This window comes from Halichoerus grypus, chromosome 14, assembly GCF_964656455.1.
Source record: "Halichoerus grypus chromosome 14, mHalGry1.hap1.1, whole genome shotgun sequence".
NCBI lineage: Eukaryota > Metazoa > Chordata > Mammalia > Carnivora > Phocidae > Halichoerus > Halichoerus grypus.
Window position 1 is genome coordinate 16,409,917 of NC_135725.1, and position 25,814 is coordinate 16,435,730.

Sequence of the window (25,814 nt, forward strand, 5' to 3'; positions counted from 1 at the left end):
CCTGCCCCGCATCTTTTGCACATTGTTTTCTATCATGGAGGTGCCACTTTTCACCTAATTACCCCTGCTACAGATCTGACAGTCATCCTGGACTCCACCCTCTCCCTTGGCTGCATGTCCATCCCTAACTCCCCTCACGAATCGCCCTTTCTAAACGTGTCTTTACTCATCCCTTCTGCTATGGTCTGAATGTCGGTATCTCCCTGAAATTCCTATGTTGCAATTCTAACCCCCAGAGATAGTATTAGTAGGTATGAATGGGACTGGTGCCTTTATAAAAGACACCCCACAGAGCTTCCTCACCCCCTCCGCCATGTAAAGACACAAGAGAAGTGTGCAGCCCAGAAGGGGGCTGTCACCCAACCATGCTGGCATTGCTGTTCTTGGACTTCCCAGCCTCCAGAACTGTGAGCAACTCACAAGCCACCCAGCCTCTGGCACTTTGTTACAACAGTCCAAATGGACTAAGATACCTCCTTTCAAACCTACCATGGCTAGTTTGGCTAGTCCCTGGGACTCATCCTCCCGCTGTATCGATCCCTGCTGTCTCCATACTTCGAATTCTGCCTCTTCAAATCCATAACTGAAGGAATCTGCCTAGAACTTGAATCTGTCCATATCTGACCACCTAAAACTCCTTCCTTAGTTTACAGGGTAAAGTAAGGGGCTCTCCATGACCTTGGCCCCATTCATAATCTGGGGCAAGGGGGTCATCTCATCTTATGTATTTATTCCCCTTTTCTTAAGATATGAAAGAAAATATGTATTTAAAAAGAAATCACACTCACAGTTTTTGAAGCCTATTTTTACTTTCATTGTACCCTTACTATCCATCAGCACTCTGCCACGTGGTTCATGTATGTTACCTCAGGTAGTCCTCACAGCACCTCTAAGAGGTAGGTCTATTTTTGTGTGCATCTTACAAATAAGAAAACAAAGGCCCAGAGCCAATCTGCCCAAGTGCATAGAGCCAGTAAGTGGAGAAGCAGGTCTTCACCCTGGTTCTATAAACTCCTATCTGGGCATGTGTGTCCTAGAAAACAGAGAGCCAGGCTGGCCCACAAGACTCAGTGAGCATATCTATAAAGGTAGCAGAATGTGCAGAAGAGGGAAAAGGGAAGAGAAGCTCATCAAGCTCTGGCCTAAAGATATTATTTAAGGAAAACAAAATTCGTGTGCTCACAAACCTTTATTTGATATTTTTTTCTCAATATAAAATTTGGTCTGAAATTCAATCGGCCACCTAAATACATATTTACGTAATATGATATCACTTGAAAAGTCCAGAAATATGACATATACCCATAGCAAACCATTTAGAGAGTTCTTCATGTAACTCAATTTTATTTTATTTTTTTAAAGATTTTATTTATTTATTTGACAGAGAGATAGAGAGCACAAGTAGGCAGAGTGATAGGCAGAGGGAGAGGGAGAAGCAGACTTCCCGTCGAGCAGAGAGCCGGATGTGGGGCTCGATCCCAGGACCCCAGGATCATGGCCCGAGCTGAAGGCAGCCACTTAACCGACTGAGCCACCCAGGCGCCCCTTTAAATAAAGCCATATTTAAGGATCCACTGCCCATCCATTTGGATGTCGAAAAAAATACATGCATAATGAGGTATAACATTTTACAGTCAGGTCCCTGTATATTCGAAAATGAAGGAACGCATTTAAGTTCTGTCGATTTGCTTCTGGTTACAAAAACAATTCTGTGTTAAAAAAAAAAAAAAAAAAGGCACCTGGGTGGCTCAGTCGTTAAGCATCTGCCTTTGACTCAGGTCATGATCCCAGCGTCCTGGGATCAAGTCCCACATCGGGCTCCCTGCCCGGCGGGAAGCCTGCTTCTCCCTCTCCCACTCCCCCTGCTTGTGTTCCTGCTCTCGTTATCTCTCTCTCTGTCAAATAAGTAAATAAAATCTGAAAAAAAAGTTAAAATAAAAATTTTTTAAATGCATATAATCACACTCAGTCTTCCATATTCCAACACAATGCCACGTATCCACAATTATCGGGGGAGCCCCAGTGGCTTTGATCCTACCACAGTTTCTGAATATGTTCACTCTCTCCAACACATCTCTTTCCTCACACCTGAACGGCCTCCCTGCACTGACCCTCCCCACCAAAATCACACATACCCACAGGCACTGGTCCGATGATGCCTTGGCCTCAAGAACTGTGTGCCCACACCCGAGCTGCAGCCTCCTGAGCACTGGCCACCCTCTCTCCTGGTCCCCCGATTGCGAGCGAAGCCCAGGCATTAAGCCCTCTCGTGGGGCAAATCACCTCCTCCCTCCTGCTCCTGCAGTTCCTCCCTGGCTGGTGAATCATGTCCAAGACCATACACATTTCTTCTGTTATCCCCGCATGAAAACAAAACAAGAGAACCTCACCTGTGCCCCGCCCCCCCAGTGCAACGAGCACGCAGCACTCGGCCTTCTCCAGTCCTACCTGCCATTGGTGGACGCACCTTGCGGCCTCAGGCAGCTGCACTGGCTATTCCTACAGCGGGGGGCACCACCCCACCGGATGTCTCTGCCCCGCCTCCCTCAGGCCCCTCCTCCTCCAACTCCTCAACAGCCTTCCTGCCCCAGGCGACCCCAAAGAGTCCAACCTAACCCCCCCACCCCCCGACTCTGGCAGACCCCTCACCACCATCGTTTTCGATGCCCTTATGCAACTTGATTTTTCATTGCTCTTTAACGGACATTAAATTACATCTTTTTATGTGTCTCCCTGCTTGTTATTTGTCCTCTACCCCCCTCACCCCTCTACCTGCACACACTAGAACACGAGTCCTATGAAGGCAGGGACTCTCGTCTCTTATTCACCATTTATCTCCAGGGACTAGAGGGACATCTGGAATGTAGTAGGTGCTCAATAAATATACATCCGTTACAGGAATACTATATGCTACTAAACAGAACTGTAGAGAATCCAAACCTCTGGGTTCTGAAAGTCCATCTTTCTACTTCTTCAGACATTCTAATAGAACCAGCTTTGGGGAGCTGGAAAAAAAAAAAAAAAATATATATATATATATATATCTTGTACCTCTCTGATGTCACTCGGATTCGTTCCTCACAGCTATAATTTAGACTTTCCATCTTCTCGTGGAAGTATATTTCCACACACTGCTCTTCGAAATCATGAAGTCTTTTCAGATCCTCCTCACTCAGGTAGAGTTCTGTGTAAATAAATATGGTACATTTTAAAAGAGCATTATTTGTTGGTAAAATGAGACAAAAATATTAATTTTAAATTGAAAACCAGGGCAAAGAGAAGCTGATACAGAGAAGGAGTGGCTTTCCTTCTACTTGTGTTGAAAATCAATAAACTACAGCTTGTGTGAGAAAACTTTGCTGTCTTGTCACACCAAAGTCCTAATATTATTGGAGAAGCACTATGTAGAAACAAATAGAAACATCAATTTGGCTCTTTCCTATTGTCCTATAAAGAGGTGTGCGAATTTGAAGATGACTCATGTGGAATAGACATTTTCTGTCCAATATGCTCATAGGTTAGATTGTTTCTACACATTAACAAAACCACTATGTTTATATGCATAGGGGGAAAGAATCTGTCTTTTTTCCCCCACTAACTGTTTGGTCTATCACAATGACAATAAGTAACCTGTAGGTTAAAATCAAGGTTAGATGAAGTCTAAATCTGTTAAATTAATCCAGCAAGTGTAAGAAAGTTTCACCTTGTTACACTGAGTTTGTAGATACAGTTGACCCTTGAACAACATGGGTTTGAACTGTGCGGGTCCACTTATATATGTTATGGTTTTGTTCCCCCCCCCCCCCCCCCAGTAAATACAGCACAGTGCTGTAAATGTATTTTTTCTCCCTTATGATTTTCTTAATAACCTTTTCTTTTCTCACTTTGTTGTAATCCTCAGTATACAACACATATAATATCCAAAATATGTGTTAATTGACTATGTTATCAGTAAGGCTTCTGGTCAACAGTAGGCTATGCATAGTTAGGTTTGAGGGGAGTCAAAATTTATACACTGATTTTTGGCTGTGCAAGGGGCTGGCACCCCTAACCCCCATGTTGCTCAAGGGTCAACTGCATAAGTTACTCTATTGGAAACAGAGGCATTATTGCCAGCCAATGGCTGAGGCTATCCACTTTCCTTGACATGATTATTATTAACTCACAAAAAGACACATTGTTTCATGATATTATGAAGCCAATACAATTCAATGTCAGCCTTCAGTGATCACATTCCGCCCATTACCTTGGCCCTCATTCTGATCTAACAGAAAAATATATTAGCTTATGAGCAAGTTTCTAATACTTGAAAAATACATAAATGGTGCTGCAAAAAAAAAAAAAAAAAAAGGAGCATTCTCTTCCTTCAGTGGTTTCACTTAAATCAGGAAAAAAAACAAACAAACCCATAATGTTCCCTCAAACATACTAGAAATCCAAACGTTTCATTATTTTCCAATGAGACAAAAATATTAATTTTAAATTGAAAAACAGGGCAAAGAGAAAACAATATTCAGCCATAAAAATATGTCCACAACTCAAGTGCATAAGTGTTTTCTGATTTTATGGTGTGGAAGAATTACTCAGATGCTGAAAAAATCCAGTAACCACCCCCCTAAGCTCTAAATGCCTGTTTGCATTAAAGAATCTCTTATGCTTGGGGCGCCTGGGTGGCTCAGTCGTTAAGCATCTGCCTTCGGCTCAGGTCATGATCCCAGGGTCCTGGGATTGAGTCCCGCATCGAACTCCCTGCTCGGCAGGAAGCCTTCTTCTCCCTCTCGCACTCCCCCTGCTTGTGTTCCCTCTCTTGCTGTGTCTCTATCAAATAAGTAAATAAAATCTTAAAAAAAAAAAAAAAAAAAAAAAAGAATCTCTTATGCATGAGAAACTTTGCAGGTACCATGATTTGATCCTTCTGTGGATTCCTGAAAGCTAACAACCCAAAGACCAATTCCAGTGACAGGTGCGGCTTGCATCTGTGGAGCATTCTTGTGACTCTCCACCAGGTGGCACTGCTGCCCCATATGCAAACGTCAATCTTCGATAGACGATTGGAAGAAGTTTCACAAAAGTTCAAGAATTTTCCAGAACTCAGGGTGAACACACCTCTACCCATCAGAAATTTACTTGACTTATATACCGGAATCATTCTATAAACCCAGATGAAGGTGAAGCTGAAATCTGGCCAAATCCCAGCCAATTCCAGGATCTCTCGGCTGGCTTACACTCTCCTATTAGCTTGCAATAGTTCCACAGCCAATGCCTGGGATGGCTTTCTATTAGAAGCCTAAAAATTAGGGGCGCCTGGGTGGCTCAGTCGGTTAAGCAACTGCCTTCGGCTCAGGTCATGATCCTGGAGTCCCGGGATCGAGTCCCACATCGGGCTCCCTGCTCAGCAGGGAGTCTGCTTCTCCCTCTGACCCTCTTCCCTCTCATGCTCTCTGTCGCTCATTGTCTCTCTCGCAAATAAAAAAAAAAAAAAAAAAGCCTAAAAATTATAGTGTAATTATAAGCTTTTGAATTAACTTCAGTTGTGTGGTGCCTGGGTGGCTCACTTAGTTAAATGGCCAACTCTTGATTTCAGCTCACGTCATGACTCAGGGTCACGGGATCAAGCTCCGCATTGGGCTCCACGCTCAGCAGTCTGCTTCAGATTCTCTCTCCCTTGGCTTACCCTACCCCCCCCCCCCCCCGCCAAGTCTCTAAAATAAATAAATAAATCTTTTTTAAAAATTAACTTCAACTGTACTTTGGCTTCCTCATCCAGGCTGACCCTTTGGGGGTCGGGGGTGGAAAAGAAAAGTAAATCTCCAAAGTGACTCAAGAAGAGAAAAATACTTCACTTAGCCAATTACCAGCAGGAACAAAAGCATATCAACCTATCAACCTTGTAATAACACCTGTCCCTCATACATGAAATGTATAAACAGTGCACAATCCCTTATCTGAAACTCCCGGAACTGAGTGTGGTTTAGAATTAAGAATTTTCCTTGTCTCATTTTAGAAAGGTAATATAGTGCATACACCATAAATGAAGTAAAATCCCTAACTGAGGCTAGGGCAATACCCTAAAATCCAACACATTATTATTTTTGAAGCAAAATCAATGAATATTCATGCTACAAGTGATAAAGAGAATGAATGGCTTCACATTAGTCCCACCAGCCTTTTTTGTCCAAATGAGTCTCTAACTTAAGAAGAAAAAAACTTTCTGCTTTCAGGGGTATTTTGGATGTAGGAATTGAGATAAGGATTGTGGATTTATGCCACCCATTTCCTCTATATGTAGGAATTATCTAGAAACGGGCCTGGTACCAATTGTGAAATTGCTTGAGAGGAACTACAATAGATCTGTGAAACCACAGTAAGAAATGTTCTATTATAACAATTAGCATGAGAGTCATATTGTGCTGTGAAGATATGGATAAGCAAAATGAACTAGGAGAATCTCAAAATATGCAGATTTAAGCATTGCAAAAAAAAAAAAAGAAGAAGAAGAAAGGAAAAATGAGAATCCACATTTCTGCATCTTGTATTGAAAACATGAAACAACCATACAGAATCACCTCCATCCTCAGTAGATTAGGAAGCAGAGAATCAGGACTCTGGTTAATAAGTGAAGCCAAGTCTGTCTTATCAGTTTCCCTCAGTCCACAAGACCTCCTGTGACTCCTTTCTGTTTGGATTCCAACTTCGACAACAGGGAAATGAATATGGGTCACTGTGACTCCCTAGGAGTTATTCTGATGACTTCCCAGGTGAAAAGAGGAAACACAGGTTTTCCAGGTGACATAGAACCTTTAGACATTCAAGCAGAGATTCTGTTCTTACCCCTTCCTTTCTTTCAAAGTATTGGTTAACCTCCCCAAAAGGTACAACCACGTGATGAGATCAATGTATTTCCTTAGACCCAGGGCCTCAGCTGATATGCTATTGTGAGTGAACTCCCAGAGATTTCCATCCTGTGCCCTGAATTTAACTGCGTGTTTTCACCTTGGATCTCTACTCTTTACTCCCTTCCTAATGCCCCCATAAATGAAAACTTACTTAATCCAACATCCCCCTCTTCTTGGTCATTTGGAGCTTGATGATAGCAAAGACGGCGAAGGAGGAAACCAACGTGGCTCAGCAGGATGAAAGGTGGGGGCAGCCAAGGCTTCTTGTGGTAGGTCATGATGTAACGATAGCGATTGTATTTCCACAGTTTATGGGAAATGGATTTCATATCTACATAAACGTTACTGTAAGTTGTAGTGAAGAGAGGGATAATGTTTTAATACAGCATCCTAAAATATAACAGATTCTTTCTCTATTTTCCAACTTTTACGATTGGTTCACCTGACATTCCCAACACTCAGTCAACAAAAATAATATCCATTGTATTTGTGATTCTTCTTCTACCCAAACAAGACACATTAATCACCTTCTACAATCAAATATGCTAATCAGAATAAAAAGACAGAAATTACAATCAGAGAGAAAATGCTAATGTTTTAAATGCAATGAACATAAAACTGCCCTCTGGAACTTATCACTATTCTTGGTTTACCATCTCCTCTCACATAAGAAGCTCTTTTCGGCCCATAATTTACCATTCATGGTAAATACCGTTAACGTTTCTCTGTATCATCAACCAATTAGGAGAGGTTCTCCTAATGTCAAATGTGAGAACGGATAGACTAATCCTAGTTAAAACACTCAAATGAAAGAATATTAATGAAGAAGAGACAGGGAAGAAAAATCAGTTCATCCTAAAATAATCAATAAGCAAAGTATTTAGAAACTAGATAAAAATTATTTACGTTAACTTTACAATGAAAATAACCCCTTATTGGCAGACCACCTTGGATTATTGCTTTAAAGACATCAATTTTAATATGCAGATAGAATGGTAAACACCAATACCACAGAACTAGCAATGGGAGTTGTGGTGGGCGGTGCAGTTATTCTAAGTCATCCCTAACTACGTAACTTTAAGTCTATAACGTGATGGGGGTGGGGAGAGGACACAATGGAATGTCTATCCTAACGTTCTGCTTAGGCTAATGTTTGGTTTGTTTAGAGAAAGATGGCAAAGTAGTATTTGAGGAGGACAGCCAAAATCAGCCAATAAAAATACAGGCAGCCCTAAGCTTGAGCAATGATAAAGAGAAGAAAGCGGAACTATCCTCGAGAAAGCCAGCTGAGAATAAGAGGAAGGGAGAAGTTTCACAAAATCTATAAAGTAGATGATGGGAAGGCAGAAAACTGGGTTTTAACAGTAGTTCTCAAAGTGTGGTCGCAACCACAGAATTAGCATCACCTTAGGACATGTCAAAAATGTAAATTCTCGGGCCCTAGCCCAGAACTACCAAATCAGAAACTCTAGAAGAGACATTATAGCATGTCACAGCAAGCCCTCCAGGTGATTTTCCTGTACATCAAGTTGGAGAACCACCACGATTAACCGCTACTCTGTCACTCCGCATGTGACTACAGCTTGCTCACCAGCAGGTGGCGATCTTCACAGTGTATTTTAGGGGGTTTGTAATTATTGCTACAAAGAATCTGGAACGGGCTGCCCCTGGACAAGTAGTCAGATCTGGGGTGTTTCAGCTTGTTTTGTCCTCACTGTGTTCCTCTCTAGAGTGAGACAACTGGTCTATGCGAGGATTTCTCAACCTCTCTTTTGACACCTGTCATTTTTGAGAAACAAAAATCTCATACCCCCTCTGAATGTTATTTGAAATGTCAAAAAAAAAAAAAAAAAAAACCCTATATTAACTAAACACCAGCAAATGTTAGAAGTTTATAAAATGGTAGGGCTAAAAGAGATGACAGTTATTCTATGATCTTGTAACAAGCAGGAAGGTATGTCTTCTCCATATATTTATAACAATAGTCTTTTTTTTTTTTTAAGTATTCTGATTTATTTTTGTTTCTCTCCAGCCTTTAGCTTCTCTATTTTTTTTTTTTTTTTTACTTAGATTCCATTGCATTGATTTCTCTTATCTTGCCCTCTGCAGTGGAATAACCAATGAATAAAATACCCAGCACACTGCCTGGCATTAAGGAGGCATTCAAAAAATACTAGTTTCTTCCCCTCTCTTCACCAGTTTTCTTTCGTCCATTAAGCAACTATGTTTATACACTCTTTTTGGTACCTGGGAAAAATTCATCAGCAAAAAAAAGACAATAAAATATTTTGTCCTTGTGGCACTTACATTCCAGTAGAGGAGACAAATAAACAGGAAAAAAAAAGCATAAGTGGGTATAAAGAAAGAAGAGTAAGAGGGACCAGGCATGCCACAGAGATGGCTGAAGGAAAGGGGGCTGCACTTTCCAATGTCATCCTTAGGTTAGGCCTAATGATGAAGGGAACATGTGAGCAAAGACTCGAAGGGGGTGAGAAAACGGGCCACAGGGATGCCTGAAGGAAGAGCACTGCAGGCAGAGGGAACAGCATCTGCAAACACACCTGTGCTGGTTGAAAACCTCCGAGAGGCCAGTGTGATTAGAGAGGAGAGGGTTAAGGGAAGAGTTGTGTGATGCGTGACTGGAAAAGCAGCAGGGAAGCCAAGTCACTGGGGCTCTCTAGGTCATCGTAGGAACTTTGAAATGGGAAACCACTGAGGGTTTGGAGCAGAGTAGTGACATCATCTGACATATGCTTTTATAGGATCACTAGGGGCTACTGTGTTGATAACAGAATATAGGGGCCCAAGATAGAAGCAGAGAAATAAGTAAGAGGCTCTCTGGTAGCAGTGGGGTGGTGAGGGGTGGTTGGACTGATGATCTGTTTGAAGGCAGAGTCAACAGGCGTTCCTGAGAGTTTAGAGGGAGAGATACAGGTGGCATTAAGAATGACTCCAAGGCTTTTGATCTCGACAACTGGAGAAGTGGAGACCTGACGGAAACTTGTGGTCTTCTCCATAGATTCGGGAAAGATGACAAGTAGAATAAGTATATGCTGGGGGGCGCCTGGGTGGCTCAGTTGGTTAAGCGACTGCCTTCGGCTCGGGTCGTGATCCTGGAGTCACTGGATCGAGTCCCGCATCGGGCTCCCTGCTCGGCGGGGAGCCTGCTTCTCCCTCTGACCCTCCCCCTTCTCATGTGCTCTCTCTCTCATTCTCTCTGTCTCAAATAAATAAATAAAATCTTTAAAAAAAAAAAAAAAAAGAATAAGTATATGCTGGGAAAGAGAGGAGATCAAGATTTTGGACATTTAGAACTGTAGAATTCCATTATACATCCAACTGGTGGTGAAAGGGGCAGTTGGATCTGTGAGACCGGAGTTTGAGGAAGAGATTTGAGCTGGAGATATAAATTGGAATTTGTCAGCATTTACAGCACACTGACCAAGATCACCAAACAAAATGTAAATAAGAGATGAGCAAGGTCTGGGCCCAGGGGACGTTCCAGTGTTACAAAATTGAGGAGAAGGAGATGATCCAGAAAAGCAGACTGAGAAGAAATGAAAAGTCAGATAGAAGAAAACAGAGAATAAGATACACTGGAGTCAAGTAAAGAAAAGCCATCAAGAACCCCCTCAGTCAGCTTTTAATCTCAGCAACTGTTATTCTTTCATGATTCCAACTTATTGCTTTACTCCAATGCATGATCTCCTTTCATTCTGCTTGTATTACTTTCTCTCCATTTATTGTTTTTCCTCTTTTCTCGTGCTCTGCTCCCTTCCTACCAGTGGTTTCATGTCCACATGTTAAAACTACAGTGAAAAAGGGGGAAAAAAAAATGGAACACACAAAAACCAAAGGTTACATACTCAAAATATGAGAGAATCTACTCAAAATAGATTTTGATTTAAATGAAATCATCTTGATGTAATTTTGATTTTAAACAAAATAACCACACTTAATTAAAATAACCTACTTGAAAAAAGCAATCAACAGGTTCACCATGATGATATACTGCACGAAGAGGTAGACAGCTTGGAGGAACGGAGTAAGAAAAGAACCAGGAGGGCAAGACGGATGGCTTGCACAAACTACAAATAAAGAATTTAAAAGAATGAGAGATACAGTGAATCACAGTCCTATGGCTCTACACAAATATTTAGCACATTAACTTAGCAGAATACCACAAATTTTGACATCTGTACGATCCAGATGAATATTTTCCACATTTTTTTGTTTTTGTACTCTGAGTATCTACAAAGGTTTGATTTCGGCATGATGGCAAAACCTCCTACACACCATCTATATCTGAAGCATAGACTTCTCCATAAATCATCCAATATGGCTCAAATACAATGTCTCGAGCGAGGCTCCAAGACGGAAGCTGCTCTGGCGAAAGGATGGCCTTGCGCGCCACTCCAAAGCTCAGCAGGACTATGGCCATCAGGATCACAATGTAGAACATGTTTGCTGTCTGCAAAATAGCAAGGCACAACCAGAATTTTACCACAGATTTGAAATTTAAAACAAATCAAACACTAGCAGCGTTCATAATTATAGCTCCCAATAAGAAGACTATCTAGTCATTGAGCACAATGCCCCAGGCCATGAAGAGCTGGGCTTCCTCCGGCTAAGTCATCTCCTTCTCTCTGCACATGTTTCATGTCCATGTGGTCTATGGAAAAAAAGTAGCTGTACTGGGCGTAAAGAATCTGTGCTTAAACAAAAAGTAGGGAGTATTCAACTTAGTCAAATGAATCCTGATCCCCAGGATTGTCTTAAGGAGTTGATGAGAGTCTGAGAAATTGATCAGGTCAGGTTCATTTCACTTACTAAATGTACATCAACTCAACCCATTTGTTCACTGTGGCACAGACAATTATGCCACGAGTATTCCATGAGTTCCTCTGCATTTCTTAGCCTCCCTTCCACAAAGCTGGGACTGTATGACTGATTCTAGCCGATGGCCTGTGGAGTGACGGGAAGTTATTTTACTTCCTGTCCAGAACAGTTAAAAGCTGTTAGACTTTCTCCATCCCTCCCATTCCCCACCATAGGAGACCCTGGAAGCCACCTGCTGACATGACTCCATCACAAGATGGAAGATTCTGGATCCCTGAGTTATAGGGTAGAGGTCAGTCCCCACGAACACTCATTAAACTTTGCATTAGGGAGAAATAAACTGGTGCTAAGTCACTAGATATATTAGTTATCTCAGTATAGCCTATCTGAGTCACCGAAACCTGAGAAAACATTGCTGGTCTAAAAGTGTAAAGAAAAATCTGTCTTTGGAGTCCTGAGGGCTCTTCCTTTTCTGTTCTCCTTTGTTTTTGTACTACCCTTCTTTCTCCAGAGCTAGCCCCTTCCCCGCCAGTGAGAATTCCAGAAGGAAGAGCCAAAGATGATCTGGAAGTACTGTACTTCCTAGAGGGTAGTTCTCAGGCCCTGTACGAAGCCCGTTGGAGAAGGCTAACCTGACTGCAGAGCAGGCTCAGATGAGAGCTGGACAGTCCAGATGTGAATCCTGACTCCCCTGCTTATGCCCTTGGGAGATTTGCTTAATCTCCATTTCCTTATATGTAAAATGTGGTTAATAATAGTACCTATCTCATAAAGTCATTTTGAAGATTAAATGCATTAATAAGTACCAAGTACTGCGAACAGGGTGTGGCCCATAATATGGATTATTTAAGAACTGGCCAGGGGTGAGGAGATAAAAAGAGAAATTGATATTTTAGCAGAAAATATTACCGGTGATAGCCTCACACAAATCTCACCCTCTAGGATTACTATGCTTAGAGACAAATTTGATTCAATCATATTATCTGGCCCCTACCCAAAAAGCTAATAAGCAGAGTATCCAAATCAATCACCCAATATGCTCTCCAAGGACATTTGTTAAATATGAGTTTGTGGTTATAAGGAAAGCAGAGATGAAATGAGCTGGATGTCTGTGCTTCTATAAGTAATTCTAAAAGTTAAATTGTTGAATGCAAACCACCAAAGTAGGTAGAACCATTACAAACGACCCCAGAAGGGGCACCTGGGTGGCTCAGTCAGTTAAGTGCCTTCGGCTCAGGTCATGATCCCAGAGTCCTGGGATTGAGCCCCTGAGTTGGGCTCCTTGCTCAGCAGGGAGCCTGCTTCTCCCTCTCCCTCTGCCTGCCACTCCCCCAGCTTGTGCTCTCTCTCTCTGCCAAATAAATAAATTTTAAAAATAAATAAATAAGCTTTAAAGTTCAGAAATATCTTAAACCTACAAAGAAGAAGATAATATTAAAACAAACAACAAACAAAGGATGCCAGAATATGCAAGCAGACTATACTCACCATTTTTGCAATCATTGTCACGTATGGACCTACATGTTGGTTCACAGCAAAGAAGTCCAGGAGCCGTGAGAACCAGAATATGATGTCTATACAGTACATTAGTCTTCCTGCTGTGTGCAAAGGAGGGTCGCCCCACCGAAGGCCAAAACCAACTGAGAACAGGCCGATAGCCACAGTTTCTATTACGTTCCAGTACTCACTAATCCATACCTTCACCTTTTGAGTAAACTTCCCAGGTTCTGAAATACACACCTAAAAGAAGAAAGAAAGAGGGAAATTTACAGAATGGGGTATAACCCAAGAGACTCATAATAAAGTTCTTCGGTCCATCAACTGCTCGCTTAAAGAGTAATTTGAATCCCACCAAACCTTAGGTCACTTGGGTATTTTAGAGACTTCAGTGATCCTTGGGTAATGAATTATTAAAACAATTCTACAAGTGTTTTAATGTCATTGCTAGTGTTAACCAGCTATTTGAAAAACTAACCAGAAGTTTAAAAAAAAAAAAAAAAAAGAGGAAGTTTTTCCTAGCTTTCATTAATCCTAAGCTAACACAGGGGACCAGAAAGACATTTTAAAACTCAATATTACAGCGGATCTATATACCTACAATTCTATGATTATGAGGGATAGCCAAGTGTAGAGGAGACTGGTTTGAAACCAAGGAATCTTGCAATCTAGTCCTGCTACTGCCAGTGAGTTATTGAGAAATTACTAAGAAGGCCATGTTAGAAGTCACTATTAAAGAAATGACCCCTGCAACAGAATATCAAATTCAAATGTAAAATAATTAACTTTCTTCCCCTGAAGCATAAAAAATGGTGGAATTCAGATAATGTTTTTCTCCTGACTTGTTTTCTATAGATTCTGCAATAGTAACTAGCAGGTGATATAGGTATAATTACTAAGAATACATTTACTTAGTGCATAATGCTGGTCATATTAGCTCTAGGACAAAATAAATGTATATAAATGTATAGACACAGAGGTAAGTACACACTAAGATACATATACAATGATACATAAAGTCATAACTGTATTGTACATAACTGATTGCAGTTACAACAGCATGGATGTTAATGCATTTTTTTTAAGTGACTCATTTGCAAAACTAAAAATGAAATTTTTGTTTTGTTTTTTGGACTCCTGGCCTCAGGGATTTGCAGCTTCCATTTTCAAAGGTGTTTAGTAAAATAATTCAAAAGCTATAAATGAATTCTTTACCTATTGCACAACTCTGGCCATTTCCATGCCTAGTGTGAAATGGAGCTGACAATATGCAAGCAATGGTAGGCTACAAAAATCAATCTCATTAAAAAAAAACACACACACAACTTCTGGGAGATCAAATAGTTGAGGGTCTAACAACAATTAGATAGCATCACTCTAAGACTGATAAACACACTAGGACATCTTCAGAAATAACTGCTTTTAAAGAGCAGCAACCAGCAAAGTATTGGCAAGGAGTAAGGGTTTGAGGTCCGAGATTTTCCCCTAAATACCCTTCCAGCAAGCAAATTAGGATCAGCATTGCCTGTATCACCCCCACCCTTGACCCGTCTGTCCCTTTCCATTATGAGCCTAAAACACCTCTTTGCAGAGGTGTAGAAGACAAAGGTAGAAGGCACGACTCACCTCCCTGACCTTCTCAATGGCATTGGTGAAGATATAAATGATAACAAGCCACTCTTGCACGCTGGGCTGGGGCTGCATCTCTACCAACACAGTGTAAGTGAACAGCATGAGGAATGCCAAATACGCCATCTATGAGGGGGACACACATTCCCTGGACATGAGTGAGAGTCATAATGGAGGATGCCAAGCAGAAACACACCCAGGAACTTCAACGTCATAACATGGAAATATAACTGGGACCGCCCTCCGATTATTGATAACCTGATTTCAAGGAAAGCACAAGAATCTGCAGTTTTCTATTCTAGGATTAATGGAAGGAATGAAGGTCACTGTTTCCAAATGCATGGAAGGGGGCACTATCTCATCTTGCTGGCTCCTGACCAGAATTTCCAGAACCCTGCACATGCCAGCATGCCAACAAGCCAAGAGAGAATCACACACTGTCCCCTCCAACTAAGCACAGAAAACGTGCGTCTCCAGTACACCAACGAGCAGTATCAGTAGGTGCCTATCTTCAAATGTAATAAATTGTGACATTTACTTCTGCTGGGAGGTGTTTTTTTTTTAAAAAAAGATTTTATTTTTTTCATTTGAGAGGGAGAAAGCATGAGAGAGAGCACAAGAGGGAGAAGGAGCAGAGGGACAGACTCCCCACCGAGCAGGGAGCCCAACTCAGGGCTTGATCCCAGGATCCCGGATCGTGACCTGAGCCGAAGAGAGACGCCCAACCGACTGAGCCACCCAGGCGCCCCTTCTGGGAGCTTTACTTTATGTTGATTAAAACATACTAGTCAGTGGGAAAGTACTGTCCAACTGTGAGTCCTTGTAATTAAAAGACCATTGACATTTGTACCTTCAGCCCTCAGCACTCGGCCTAACACATGGTAGACTTTCAAGAAATGCATATTTAACTACTGTTTATATTAAACCTAGATTTCCAATATCTCCAAAGAATTAAGACACAGTAAGCACACACATATATATACATTGTGATTAACAGCTTTGCAATCTTATCTAAAGTCCTTATTTTCTTTTTTTTTTTTTAATATTTTATTTATTTATTTGAGAGAGACAGATAGTGAGAGAGAGCTCGAGCAGGAAGGAGGGGGAGAAGCAGGCTTCCCGCAGAGCAGGGAGCCCGATGCGGGGCTCAATCCCAGGACCCCGGGATCATGACCTGAGCCGAAGGCAGAGGCTTAACCATCTGAGCCACCCAGGCGCCCCTAAAGTCCTTATTTTCTTAAGATATATTCCCAGAAGTAGAATCGCTGGGCATACACAGTTAAAACCGCGACTCGTATTACTCAATTGTCCACCAGAAAGGTTTTACCAATTTCCACAAAAACCAACAATGCATGAGACAGTGTAGTTCTTTAAATAGCCTCAGTGACAGTGCATGGTGTTCACTGATCGACAGATGTATTAAAGCCCCAGATCAATGGAGAGAAGTATGTGTGTGTGTGTGTGTATGTGTGCGCATGTTCACTCTCAAGGAGGTGAATCATATTATTTTAACCTGAATCCCTATTTCTCAGATCTTTTTGAGCTCTACCTAAGTTTGGTACACTATCCTCTCAGTACAGTTCTACAAAGAGAATGGCTAAAACCACTTCTGACTACACAGCCAGGATGATATATATCCAACAGGTGGTGCTTGGGGCAGGCGTGATGGGTAATGCTGCCTCTGAGATCAAGAGCCTGGTAGAAAAGCATATAAGATAGTTAAGGTAAATTCTATGAATTCTATTTCTCTAGGTTTATGCCTCAAAGTCTAAGCATGTTTGATGACCGCTTAGACACATGATTAAATAAATTTGTTCTATCAAGCAGTCCCCCCCTTTTTTTTTTTTCATTTTTGCCATTGGCTTCATGGTGGCCAGATATTAAACCACCACAGATATTGGTAATATTGCTCCTGACACTTGATTTCTTTCCGATCTTAAGAAAAGATCCAAACATGTTTACATTTTTGCTTCTTCACCATCACATGTATAACAAGACATGCTTCAGTAAAGCACACACATCATAACCTAGCAACGTGACAGCCAAGACAAAAATGCCTGTGCTCACTGCTAAGATCGTCCGTTATGATGGGCAGACGTGGCTGGCTACTTGGTTCCATCTGTTTACTCTTTGTTCTTGTTAATCTATTTTCTGAGCTTTATTCCTGTCTCTAAGAGTTCAGTGGCTGGGGGTGCCTGAGTGGCTCAGTCAGTTAAGCATCCGACTCCTGGATTCGGTGCAGGTCCTGTGCAGGTCCTAATCTCAGGGTCATGAGATTGAGCCTGCATCAGGCTCCCTGCTCGGCAGGAGTCTGTTGGGACAGTATCTCCCCCTGCCCTTCCCTGGCTTGCATGTTCTTTCTTTCTCTCTCAAATAAATAATCTTTTTTTTAAAAAAAAGAGTTCATCAGCTGGAAATTTCTAAGGACAGAAATACTTGAATACTCGGGGCACCTGGGTGGCTCAGTCGTTAAGCATCTGCCTTCGGCTCAGGTCATGATCCCAGGGTCCTGGGATCGAGCCCCGCATCGGGCTCCCTGCTCGGCGGGAAGCCTGCTTCTCCCTCTCCCACTCCCCCTGCTTGTGTTCCCTCTCTCGCTGCCTCTATCAAATAAATAAATAAAATCTTTAAAAAAAAAAAAAAAAAAGAAATACTTGCATACTCTTTTCCCAATGATGTGACTACAGTTAATCTCTTGGAGCTACTATCAGAGCCTTTAGGATATTTTGTTGCATATTCACAAAAATGGTAAAACCTCATCATTTGAAGGAAGATTTGATTTTTGAAAACAAAGCAATATACATATTTAATAAATGTATGCAATAAAAATTTGGATAGGCGAGTAAATATTTTGAAATACAACACATTTAGATAAATGTCCTTTTGTAATCACACTTCAAATATTTTAGAAATACACAATCTTGGCCACGAGCAATTTAAAGTATATATAAGCTTTAAAAAAATAAATGCTATTAAATAAATGTGAAAAGCACTCATTGCATTTAAAGTGCAGTTCATGATTTCTCTGTATCACTATGATCAATATTAGATGCAGTATTTGTTCATAAATTTAACTTCTACAATTTTATTGTCCTCAAAAAGGTGGGAGGGAGGGTGTCAGAGGGGAAAATATAAAATAAAATTTTATTGTCCTCTATGTATTTATAATCATGTCATTGAAGACAAAAAGCAAACACTTTGCAATTTTTGTCTATATTACACATTATTCCTACCAAATAATAAATCAATTCAACTGCTGATTTCTTTGCCCAAGATGAGAAAAGAATCCACCCCATCACTTAATTCTACAACCACTGTCATTAACTGCTTGTTCCACAAAGTTTCAAGTGCTCGGTCCCAGCAGAGCTAATGGGAAGCACTCAGGAAAGAAGAAAGTGCTTGTTCTTCCAATCCCATAGTGGGAGAGATCTGCTCTAACCTTTCCTCACCTCCCTCCAATCTTCTTCTTTCCTACCCCCTTTGTCATTCTCGTTTTTTTTTCTCCCTGCATTTCTACATTTTATCACAAGTTGGCAAACCAGGCATATCATTATCAAAATCATGATCAACTATTGGCCAGCACAAAGACTATATTTAATTGCTGCAATGAGACCAACCGTATAAAACCAAAACTTGACAATTGGAGCATTGTAGAACTCATAGATTTTCCTGGTCCATGGAAGGCTTTGGGGATTGCTCTTTAAGTCAAAATGGTGATTTTCATCTAGTTTCTCATCGGGGCCTCTTTCCAAATCACAGTCTTTCTGCAAAATAAATAATCATTCATTGTCAGAGCCTTAAGTAAGATACTGACATTTGCAAACATCCAAAATACATCATATATATGTGTGTGTATATATTGCTACCAACTCTGGCCAAATCCCTTAATCCTCCTAATAAATATATTAGGAATTAATTGGGCACCCACCTGCCAAATTATAATCTTAGTTTTGGAAGGAAAGAAAACTATGTGTATTGTGTAAATCTTTGGCTTTTAAGTAAGGAGCACAGGATATCTCTCAAAATGCAAGCTAAGTCTCTAACCAGGAAACCTAGTCAAACTAAGAATAGTTCCAAGGATTTAAAAATTGTCCCTGTTCCTGTTCTGCTTAGTCTCCTTTATCAGTATTTTAGAACCTAAAAATATCATAAAATCCCCATGAAATCATTAACAGATAATAAAATTATTTCCATAATAGAGGAGGACAAAATGGACACCCATTAGTGATACAGTTTCCAATTCCTAGGAAAGTCGGGCACAGCATTAGTTTTAGAATTCTGGCTTGGATAGCAGACATGCTTTGCCTGAAGTTCATGAACTGTCAGAGCTTCCAGAGTTCCTTGAACCTCCTGTGACTACATGCAAGTATTTTTGTTGTACATGCATTTTCCTAGGGAAAGCATCAAATCTTTCATCAGTTTCTCAAAATGTGTATGTCAGTCCGAAGAGGTTAGTTAATCCTTGTAGGTGATGAGCAGTAAGTATCTCTGTGGCAGACAAGTGGTTGTGTGATGGACTACACAGGTGTGCACAGAGAAAAAGCCTTTAAAAGGGGTGGGGGGGGCAAGGAGGGAGGAAAGAACTGAAAAGAAAAGAAAAAAATCACTTGTAGCCCGGTTGCTTCTGGAAAGAAGGAACTTAGGGATGGTAAAAGAGAAGCAAAAGAGAAGTCACCCCAGTTTATAGAGCTCTGTGTGGTTCTAATCTTTAAACAGGAAATCCACTACTTGTGTGATCTGAAAAAATATTAAAAGAAAGGAATGTTCTCTGATGCCTCTTAGATGAGTACCTTTCTTCAACCTATCCACAAAAGATGTCTCTCTAGTGTCACCCCTGCAAGACTGGTAAGATTTTACAAGCCAAGAAATAAAGCAAGTGTTGCTTGAATTGTCCATAAAACTGATCAAATGTAATTTTTGAGGCTTCAGGCATTGGAATGGGCCATCTCAGTGCATGATTGCTGTCATTCACATCATTTTGGGCAGTGAAATTGGCATTGTGACCTGAAGGTGTAGGAACTGACCTGGTTCCTAACAGGTTTGAACCTGCCTAGAGTTAAAATAGCTTAGAACCAATGAGAAAAGTCATCATTTACTGTGATTTCAATGACATCAGTACCACTTCAAAAAGACCCCAGAAAGCAATTTTAGTAATGACTGTGTAAATTAAATAACTTCTCTTATTATTTTTTTCTAGGAGTTTCTCATTAGGTGTTACTTACTCTTGACAGTTTGGTATGGATTATAAAGTTCTTTTTTTTTTTTTTTTTTAAATATTTTATTTATTTATTTGACAGAGAGAGAGAGAGATAGCGAGAGCAGGAACACAAGCAGGGGGAGTGAGAGAGGGAGAAGCAGGCCTCATGCAGAGCAGAGAGCCCGATGCGGGGCTCGATCCCAGGATGCTGGGATCATGCCCTGAGCCGAAGGCAGACGCTTAACGACTGAGCCACCCAGGCGCCCCGGTATGGATTATAAAGTTCTAATTAAGCCTCTCTCTGAGTTGAACTCCAAGACACCAACTACCATGATGAAGACAATGTAAGAATATAAATTCAGATTCAGGACATCTGCCCCCCTCCCCCACCTTAGAAGAAGGTAAACACAGAAATATTTCACTTAACTAGCTTTTATTCGACTCAAATCTCAATATAATCAAACTCTCTCTCTCTCCCCCTCCCTCCTTCTCCCCCAGCCCTCTCCTCTCTCCCCTGTCCTCTCTCCCTCCTCTTTCTAACAAGAATCTGATCAGCAGGCACACAGAATAAAATTATAACTACAACAATCACCTCTACCACAATTCATACCTATTTTCCATTGTTATAACTATCGTCATTCCCACTTAATGATGTTCTGATAAAACAGATTATTGTTCAACTTTAGAAAATACTTTTTCATTGTGGTTTATCAACATGTCTAAGACTAAACTTGTCTTTCTCCTTCCAAACCTGCTCCTTTTCCAATCATCCCCGTATCCCTTCAAGATGGCCTTGTTTTAACCATCAACCTCTCGGTCATATTTGCTATCTTCCTTTCATCTATGCCCCAGGTTCAAACATTATCCGACTCTTCACTTAAGATCTCTCTTTTCCTCTCCATGGCCATTGCTACCAACTCTGGCCAAATCCCTTAATCCTCCTCATCTGGATGGTTACACCTGTCTATGCTCTCCCTGCTTTCAGCCTATCTTCTTGCTACATCATCCTATACACTGGAGACAGAATAATTTTCCTAGTGGTCAGATCATCTTGCTACTCTGGTCATGTGCATCCACTGGCTATCCATTACCTACAGAAAAAACACCACATTCCTTCATAAGATATACAAGAGTCTCTATGATCTAGCCTCAATCTACTGTCCCAGCCATACCTGCAAATATTCCCTCCTTGTCCCATATCCACTACAACCTGGACTCTAGCCAAACCATAGAACTTACGATGCTTGACAGATGCCTTGCATTTCCTGCCTCTATACCCCTACTTACTGTCTTCCCACAGAAATGCTATTTCCACACGTCGTCAAGTCTCAGCTTATCTACCACCTCATGCATGAAGCTGCCACCAATCTGTAATCCTCACTGACTGACACCAAATGAGAAGAATCTTCTTCTTCCTCTAGTTAAGCCATTCTGCCATCTCGCTACAATCTGTTCCTGAGAAAGCTCATGTCCTCAAAAGTCATGCTTTCAAAGGATTAGCAGCTAGAAAGATTGGGAGTTCTCATGGCAAAGTTCTTTTGCCTGTAGAGGCTTCAGTAAGGTTTTTTATAAAACCTCATGAGGCAAATGCAGAAGTTGAGTCTATCCAGCTTCAGGACAATGGCCTTCCTTCTCCAATTACCAGTGGTGCTTTCATTATATTCATTACCACCCACTACTACTACTACAGGGCCAGAGCATGAAGACCTGCTAAAAGAACATCTATGTCTTACCTGTCTTCACTTTCCTCCCAAAATATATAACACAAATTGTATTCCTCAACTAATCGAGCACATCATATGTAATCAGCATTGTGAAATCTTCCATGTCCCATGCTGATACCACCCCTCCTCTCTGCTTAGCAACATTCCAAACACAAAGCAGGTAATCAAAAACTATTGCTCTGGTTAAACTCAAAAACAAAAGAACACTGTTACCATGATTATAATCCATTCATAACAGAGCAGGTTTGAGACACTTTTTAATAAAAGTTTTAAATTGAATAATGCTGAGGTATCTATCATGGATATTCTCTCTGATTATAAGCTCCATGGTGGCAGGGGTCACGTCTGCCTTAGTTACTGCAGTGATCCAGAACATCGTATCTTGTCTGGCACATGGACGGTGGCCATTAAATATTCAATGAATTAATAAATCAATATGGTCATGTCCAAGCCATCCAGGTGGGCAAAGTCATAAACAGGACCACTACATTAGAGCCAAAGTTTGATTTTTCAGAAAACTGTGAGAACTTACTATATTTTTTAATGTTAAAAGCACATTATTTGCCATTTAAGGAAGGACTTCCTTCTCTAAAAGCTTCCCTTTAAGAACAACTACTTAGTGGAATGTTCCAGCCATCTACAATGCCTTAAGTGTTTGTGAGAGCTTATCTTTCCATGAACCTTGTAGAAACCAGGAGTGAAGTTACATCCACTTACAAAGTACTATTTGCTACCAAGTGCCAACATATTTACATATTTGTTTATAGATAGATAGACAGGTAGGTAGGTTTATCTGCCTAGAAAGGCAACTCTCTCCATTTTTCATTTCAACAAACTAAATGTTAATGTATAAATAAGCAAAATCAAACAAAATATCTCACATGTAAAGACTTCATTTTATTTGTAAAGGTGTTAAGTCAACACTGCATTTCTTATCTTTCCTTTAAAAATTTTTGAAATGGTCTAAGCTTATTAACCATATCATTTAGCCAGTACAATCACAATTGTAACAACTTGATTAGCCCAGTTTGTAAGATAATTGCTTACACATTCCACAGAAGTTAGAATGTACCTGCCATCTTGTATTTTGAGAATCCCAGATAGAACCATCAGGCTTAGTAAAGTGAGGATGGAAGGAAGGGGGAGAGGGTAGAGGATAGGAATACATATATACCCAGGCAGGCACGATAGTCAAAATACTTAACAACTGATCTGGTAAAGGCATTAACCAATTAGAATGGATGCTCACCCAATCACAACAGATGTCAGCCATACAAACTAATTATAATTACTTATTTTTCATTTAATACTTCTTGAGTGCATTTTTAAATATTGTAACAAATACTTCAGAAGTGCAAAAGCATATCCAACAAGATGCTAAAGATGCCTCATTAAAGTATTAAATACCAGGGAAGACATTCACTGCACCTACAGTAATAAGTTTATAAGCAATGATACACGCTGAGACATAAAAAGCAAAAAATACATGCACAGACAGCACCTGGAGACTCTCCAGTGAAGACAGGTTGCAAAAGCATAGTTCAAATTACTCAGGAAAACATATACATCCGGGAACTCAAGTAAAATTATTTGGTCACAGGATATAACAAATGAAAAAAAAAAAATTGTGGAATGGAACAGTGAAGATAATGCAAAACCTAAACCTGAACCTTTACAAATATTTTTAAGGATATGAGGCATTCTTCATTATAACTTTCTTTTTTTCTTTTCTTTCTTTTTTTTTTTTAGAGAGGGAGAGTGGAGGGGGAGGGGCCAAGGGAGAGGAAAAGAGACAATCTTAAACAGGTTCCATGCCCAGCGCAGGGCCTGATGCAGGGCTGATCTCACAACCCTGAGATCATGACCTGAGCCAAAATCAAGAGTCTGACGCTTAACCGACTGAGCCACCCAGGCTCCCCTCCTCATTGTCACTTTCGAGAAATAGTAACTCTATTTATTCTACTAGTCACAAAGGAAAATGAAAAGTTAAACATTTGTCAAGATATAATAAAGACGTTCTTTCCCAAAGAAATGGGATATTTTGCTTAATCATATATGGGGGTTAATTAGATGTATCATACATGCTATACCCAATCACAGATAATATGATTAAGATCATTAAATACGTTGTTTAATAAGCAAACTCTGTGCATGTGTATATTGGTATGCAGTCAATATCATGAAAACCGAGCTCACTATGATATCGTACTAACCATATAAGCATTTTCTTTTGCGCTGGGGTTCTGGTCGCCATAATACCATGCAAACTGGAAGTCCTGGGACTGGGGAACATGGGACATCTCTGCTCTGCTCTTAAATTCCAATGACAGAATGGTGGGTGGAAAAAGAATACTTATGATGATCTTTAAGAGAAAATAAAGCAAAATAAGTAGTAAGGATTACAACACAAGGCATGAGTAGTAGTCAAATCACAAAATGAAGATTTTAATGTACACAAAGCACCAGACCAATCCCTAATTCAGTTGATACCCTGATTCTATATGTACTTTTTGACTCAATTCCAAATCTAGCAGTGTCTTCCCCAGAAATCGTCAGAAATGCAAGCATATGTGTATAGGGACATGCATTGCAGGGTTATGTATAATAGCAAAAAAATCTGTCAACCTATATATCTTTCTATAGAGGGATAGCAGGTGTGGGACAACCTAACAGTGGAATATTATGCAGTCATTAAGAAGATAAAGACACTGGGCGCCTGGGTGGCTCAGTTGGTTAAGCGACTGCCTTCGGCTCAAGTCATGATCCCAGGGTCCTGGGATCGAGCCCCGCATCGGGCTCCCAGCTCAGCGAGAAGCCTGCTTCTCCCTCTCCCACTCCCCCTGCTTGTGTTCCCTCTCTCGCTGTCTCTCTCTCTGTCAAATACATAAATAAAATCTTTTAAATAAATAAATAAATAAATAAAATGTAAAAAAAAAAAGATAAAGACACTTTTTAGTATAATGAAAAAATATCCAAGTTATATTGTTAAATGAATAAAAGCAAGGTATATAATAATATATATGGTGTGATCCCATTATTGTACAAAAAGAAAATTAAAAATTAGAAAACATATGTGCATACACAGATATGCATTTAAAGGTTTAAAAATCTGTATACCACACAGTTATTATTTATCCCTCGGGGCAGGGCAGCAAGAAGTATTATTTTTCAATGAACATGAGCATATTGCTTTCATAATTCTTTAAAGCCATTAGGTAGTTATTATCCCATAAAACACATTAAAATTTATTCATATTATAAAATCAAGAATAGGGACGCCTGGGTGGCTCAGTCAGTTAAGCGTCTGCCTTGGGCTCAGGTCATGATCTCAGGGTCCTGGGATCGAGTCCCACATTGGGCTCCTTGCCCAGTGGGGAGCCTGCTTCTCCCTCTGCCTCTGCCTGCCACTCCCCCTGCTTGTGCTCTCTCTGACAAATAAATAAAATCTTAAAAAATAAATAAAATCAAGAACATAAAAACATAACAAGCGTCACCTTCAGTTAGATTCATCTCACATCCTACACAAATATTTATTTTTTTTAAGATTTTATTTATTTCTGAGAGAGTGAGAGAGAGCACGAGCAGGGGGGAGGGGAAGAGGGAGAAAAACTCGTAGCCAAGCACTGATGAATTAGGATCTAGGCATGGAGAGCAATGTCCCACAGCTCAGAGATTTTAAGTAGCTAATTCAGCCTTCTTTGTCCACTCACTACTTTTGGGGGCAAAACATTCAGTCTTGCTTCATTTAGGTCTCTTTACTGATATAATGTATATGAGGAACAAAATGGTATTAAGCAAAATGGTATAATTTTCCCCACAGCTGTACAGAAAAAACAAGTCGTGGGGAAAATTATTGCTCAAACTTCCAGCCATCTATACCCCATCTTGTTCTCTACACATTTAAAAAGAGTTATTGTCAGAGATTGTGTAGCTAGAGGTGGGCCCATTCACTTCTCTGCTTCATCATTTCCAAGGCTGAAATCAAAACAGATCAAAGGAGAACTTCGTCTACAAATAACTGTTACTTCTTCA

The 25,814-nt window shown here is 40.5% G+C and overlaps 1 protein-coding gene across 1 annotated transcript in view; it reads right to left on the reverse strand.

Moving 5' to 3' along the window:
* Positions 1-25,814, reverse strand: part of TRPM6 (transient receptor potential cation channel subfamily M member 6) — a 140,035-nt gene that overhangs the window by 44,020 nt on the left and 70,201 nt on the right. The window contains exons 18-25 of the mRNA XM_078062325.1: positions 23,996-24,145; positions 18,479-18,625; positions 14,859-14,987; positions 13,224-13,475; positions 11,193-11,367; positions 10,870-10,984; positions 7,048-7,241; positions 3,052-3,184 (exon numbers count right to left, since the gene is read on the reverse strand). Coding sequence (XP_077918451.1) covers positions 3,052-3,184; positions 7,048-7,241; positions 10,870-10,984; positions 11,193-11,367; positions 13,224-13,475; positions 14,859-14,987; positions 18,479-18,625; positions 23,996-24,145 — 1,295 coding nt within the window. The remainder of the gene's footprint in view (positions 1-3,051; positions 3,185-7,047; positions 7,242-10,869; positions 10,985-11,192; positions 11,368-13,223; positions 13,476-14,858; positions 14,988-18,478; positions 18,626-23,995; positions 24,146-25,814) is intronic.